General features: G+C 38.0%; 1 protein-coding gene across 2 annotated transcripts in view; it reads right to left on the minus strand.

The window, feature by feature from the left end:
* Positions 1-4104, minus strand: part of SLC30A6 (solute carrier family 30 (zinc transporter), member 6) — a 71527-nt gene extending 67423 nt beyond the window's left edge. The window contains exon 1 of one of the 2 annotated variants that reach the window (XM_011984245.1): positions 4048-4076. Coding sequence is in view for 1 of the 2 variants with exons in the window: in XM_011984244.1 (XP_011839634.1) it covers positions 4048-4050 (3 nt within the window). In the remaining variant the exon portion in view is untranslated. Of the gene's footprint in view, positions 1-4047 lie in introns of both variants that reach the window. The other variant, XM_011984244.1, reaches the window with a different exon arrangement.

Genomic DNA, 4104 nt, shown 5'->3' on the forward strand with positions numbered 1-4104 from the left:
TAAATATATATATATATATATATATAAATGTAAAAAACTTTCAAATCCAATGCAAGCATGATTTTCCTACATAGCATCTAGAGAGCAATTAAGTGGTTATAAGGAGGGATAACTCATTTCTTCAAAGCTTAGGCATCATTAGTTGCATTATGCTGAGACTCAGGAAAAGCAGGAAAAAAGGCCAAGCACTAGATATTTGGCATAAGAAAAACAACAGCAGAGTGTTGATAATTGTTGATGCCACGTGACAGGTACAAGGGGGCTCATATTATGGTCTCTCTACTTCTGTGTATGTATAAAAATTTTCATAATAGAAAGGTGAAAAAAGTAAAAATAAAGCACCAGAAAAATGTTACCATTTTTATATCCAAATAAAGACCACTGTGTGTGTATAACCTGACAGCTAAGCTAATCCAGTTTTAAAAGAATATGCTATTTTCACTTTAGATGTTAATAAATGTTAATATTAATAAATATATTTTTTTCTTGGCTGGCCATAGTGGCTCATGCCTGTAATTCCACCACTCCGGGTGGCTGAGTCAGGAGGATCACTTGAGTCCACGAGTTCAAGACCAGCCTAGGCAATATACTGAGACCCTGTCTCTACAAAAAATTGAAAAGAAAAAAATTAGCTAGGCATGGTGGTACACGGCTGTAATCCCAGCTACTCAGGACGCCAAGGTGGGAGGATTGCATGAGCCCAGGAAGTCAAAGCTGTAGTGAACCAGGATCACACTTTACTCCAGCCTGGGCCACAGAGCAAGACCCCATCTCAAAATAAATAAATAAATAAATACACACACACATATGTATAAATATTACATATGTGTATGTACATATGTATATATATTCTTAAGGAATTACGTGTGAGATATTTTGGTTCCAAAGATTTAAAAAATTCTCCTTAATACTGTTATTTTTGGACATCTTCTGTTTAACCCTAGCCGACTTTAAGTTTCAGGTTAAGAGAATCAACAAGGTTTCTAAGAGGCAGAAGGCCACTTCTGATGCCATCCTGACAATGAAAATAAAAGAAAAATCCTAATGCTCATATCACTCTTCCTAAAATTATATTGGCTCTCCATTGCTATCAGAATAAACTCCAAATTTTACAACCAGAATTTCCAGGTTTTCAATGACTTAGCCTGTTTCTTTCCAGTCTTACCTTTTACTCCATATAGAAACCCTCAACTTCGGTTAAACTGGTCTACTCTTTGCCTTATCACACCGCTCTTGCGTGAAAAAGCCAGATCTGTCTAACCCAAGCTCTTATTCATATAATGAGAAACAAGTACTAGATTAAGAGTATTAGAGTGGGGCACAAAGTACTTAGTTTCATGTTTCACTTCTTAAATGAAGTCTTCCTAGATCATTCCAAACTGTAGTGTTTTTTTTAATGCCACTTATTTTGCATTAATCAAAGTATAGCCTTCAACTTGTTGCATTGCTTTATAATTTAGTAACTTCACTACTGACAAAGGCTATTTTTCTTTATATTTTGTTTTTATATATTTATATTTTAATATCATATATTTATATTATTTATATTTTCCAAGAAAGCACTGTTTTCACATAGCATATTCTTAAACACAAAACCTTTTTCTCAATATTTTAAAATACTTATTTAAAAAAATAAACCTTAAAAAATGTTTCCCTGCATGACTAATACTAATGTTTCAAGCATAAAGATATAGTGCCATAGGTTTTCAGTGCTTTATAAAACAGATGTTTTATTTGTATTTTTCTTTGTATTTTCTAAGAAAGTACTGCTTTCACATAGCATGTTCTTAATAAACACAAAACCTTTTCTCAATATCCTTTAAAATAAACCTTAAATACTGTTTCCCTGCATGACTAATACTAATGTTTCAAGCATAAAGATACAGTGCCATAGGTTTTCAGTGTCTTATAAAACAGATGTTTACTGACAACTTCCTCTGGGCCAGGCACTATACAAAGCTCTGGGAATACCAGAGTGAAACACATAGGTCCTGCTCTCAATGAGCTTACAGTCTAGAAAGTGAGAAGGACAAATAAATACACAATTTTAACACAGTCTGTAAGGATTACAGATGTTAATGGTAAAAAGCACAAGAGATTCAAGCTTTACTTTATTAAATTAGGGCTGTGAGTTAATGAAGGTGTACAGCCTGAAAGACCTCTGAATTTTAAGTCTCTTGTCCCTTTACCTTCAAATCCCTTCAAATCATCAGTATTATAGGCAAGTTTCTATTGTATGTATTCGTTTTGTGCAGCTTTATGTAACAAAACTGGTGTGTGTGTGTATGTATAAAAGCACAAGGTACCACCAGAGCACAAAGGAGAAGCAACTAACAGTATATTGGAACATGGGGGAAAGGCTCATGAAAAATAGTTAAGGATATATAAGGGTTATTCTGATAAGGACAGCCGGTAGAGGACAGGGAACAATTCAGGCGGATGGAAGAGCATATACAAAGTTGGTACAAAGGCTCAATTCATACAGCATGATTTGCAAGCTATTCACTGTGGCTGAAATACGGATGTTACATACGTGTATGCATTAAAAAAAAAAAAAGAGGCTGTGGCCGGGCACACTGGCTCACGACTGTAATTCCAGCACTTTGGGAGGCAGAGGCGGGAGGATCACCTGAGGTCAGGAGTTCGAGACCAACCGGATCAACACGGAGAAACCCCATCTCTACTAAAAATACAAAATTAGCCAGGTGTGGTGGTGCATTCCTGTAATCCCAGCTACTCGGGAAGGTGAGGCAGGAGAATCGCTTGAACCCGGGAGGCGGAGGTTGTGGTGAGCCAAGATCGCGCCATTGCCCTCCAGCCTGGTCAACAAGAGGGAAACTCCATCTCAAAAACAACAACAACAGCAACAACAACAAAAGAGGCTGTAAAAGTAAGAAGCTTGATAATGAGTGGCTTCGCATGCCATGCTAAACAGGACTTTATCTTGAGTGCTACAAAAAAAAAAAAAAAGAAAGAAAGAAAATTTGAGTAAGGGAGTGATGTAGTCAAATTTTAGAAATATAACTCTGGCTACAAGCTACACAATAGTGAATGTTTTGAAAAAGAGCATAACTGAAGGCTATTTGATCATTAGCCAAAAAGGGCAAACTTTTACCCATTTTCTGTGTGTAAAAGGATTACAGAAAATTTACATAACATAGTGTGAATAAGACATTTTCCCGACCATATCCACTTATGTAAAAAACTTAGTACAGTGACAAAAGCTTAGGCACAGAAATGTGGTCTCTTTCATACGTAGGTTATCAATAAGTACTCCATGAATTTTTCTAGTAAATGCATTTTCAAAAGGCACACACCACTCTGACACTTGAAATCCCAACCAACTGGTTATTTTAAAATAAAGTTCATAGCTATATATTTGAGCTCTAAAGGTAAACAATGACCAATTCTAACAAATCTGAGAGAAAACACCATATCCCAACAGCCATTACGTCTACTGGGTCTTCCATTAGTTTCCACAAACGCAGAAACAAAGCAGCAATAAGACATCCTACCAACACCTTGACTTTCTGCAGTTACTCCGCTTATGAAAGTTGCTGCCGTAATCAGGCTACTTAATATTTAGTAAAGCCAAATTGCAGAGTGAGGCGTCTGCCTTAAAACCCTATTAATAACCTTCTTTATTTCCGCTGGCGTTATCGCCACTGCTCTAACAATCACTATTAGAGTTGTTGCTGTGGACTTGTTTTCAGATCTTTTGTTAGTGGTCTAGTTGTTGACGCTGGCAAAGACTTTTATTACATTAAAGAAATCTAGGCAGAGGGAAGTCAGAAACTCGCCAGGAGCTGAAAGCTCGGCCTGCAGCGGGGCCTGGTTCGGGAGCGCCTGCGGTACAGGTGAGGGACCAAAGGGGACCAGAACTCTGAGGAGAACATTTTGGGAGACAGCCGCTCCAGCCAAGGGGCCCGACTTCAACTTCAATGCCCCCTCCTCCGGGTGGCTGAGGGATTTCAAGGCCGCTTAGGGACCAGATAAGATAAACCGAATCAGCTACAGCCGAAACCCTCACCCCAACAGCCAACTCACCATGATAAGGAGCTGCACAGCTCCCGCCGGAAGCCTTTCTTGGTGCTCGAGTTTTCC

Source organism: Mandrillus leucophaeus, unplaced genomic scaffold (genome assembly GCF_000951045.1).
Source record: "Mandrillus leucophaeus isolate KB7577 unplaced genomic scaffold, Mleu.le_1.0 Scaffold264, whole genome shotgun sequence".
Lineage (NCBI taxonomy): Eukaryota > Metazoa > Chordata > Mammalia > Primates > Cercopithecidae > Mandrillus > Mandrillus leucophaeus.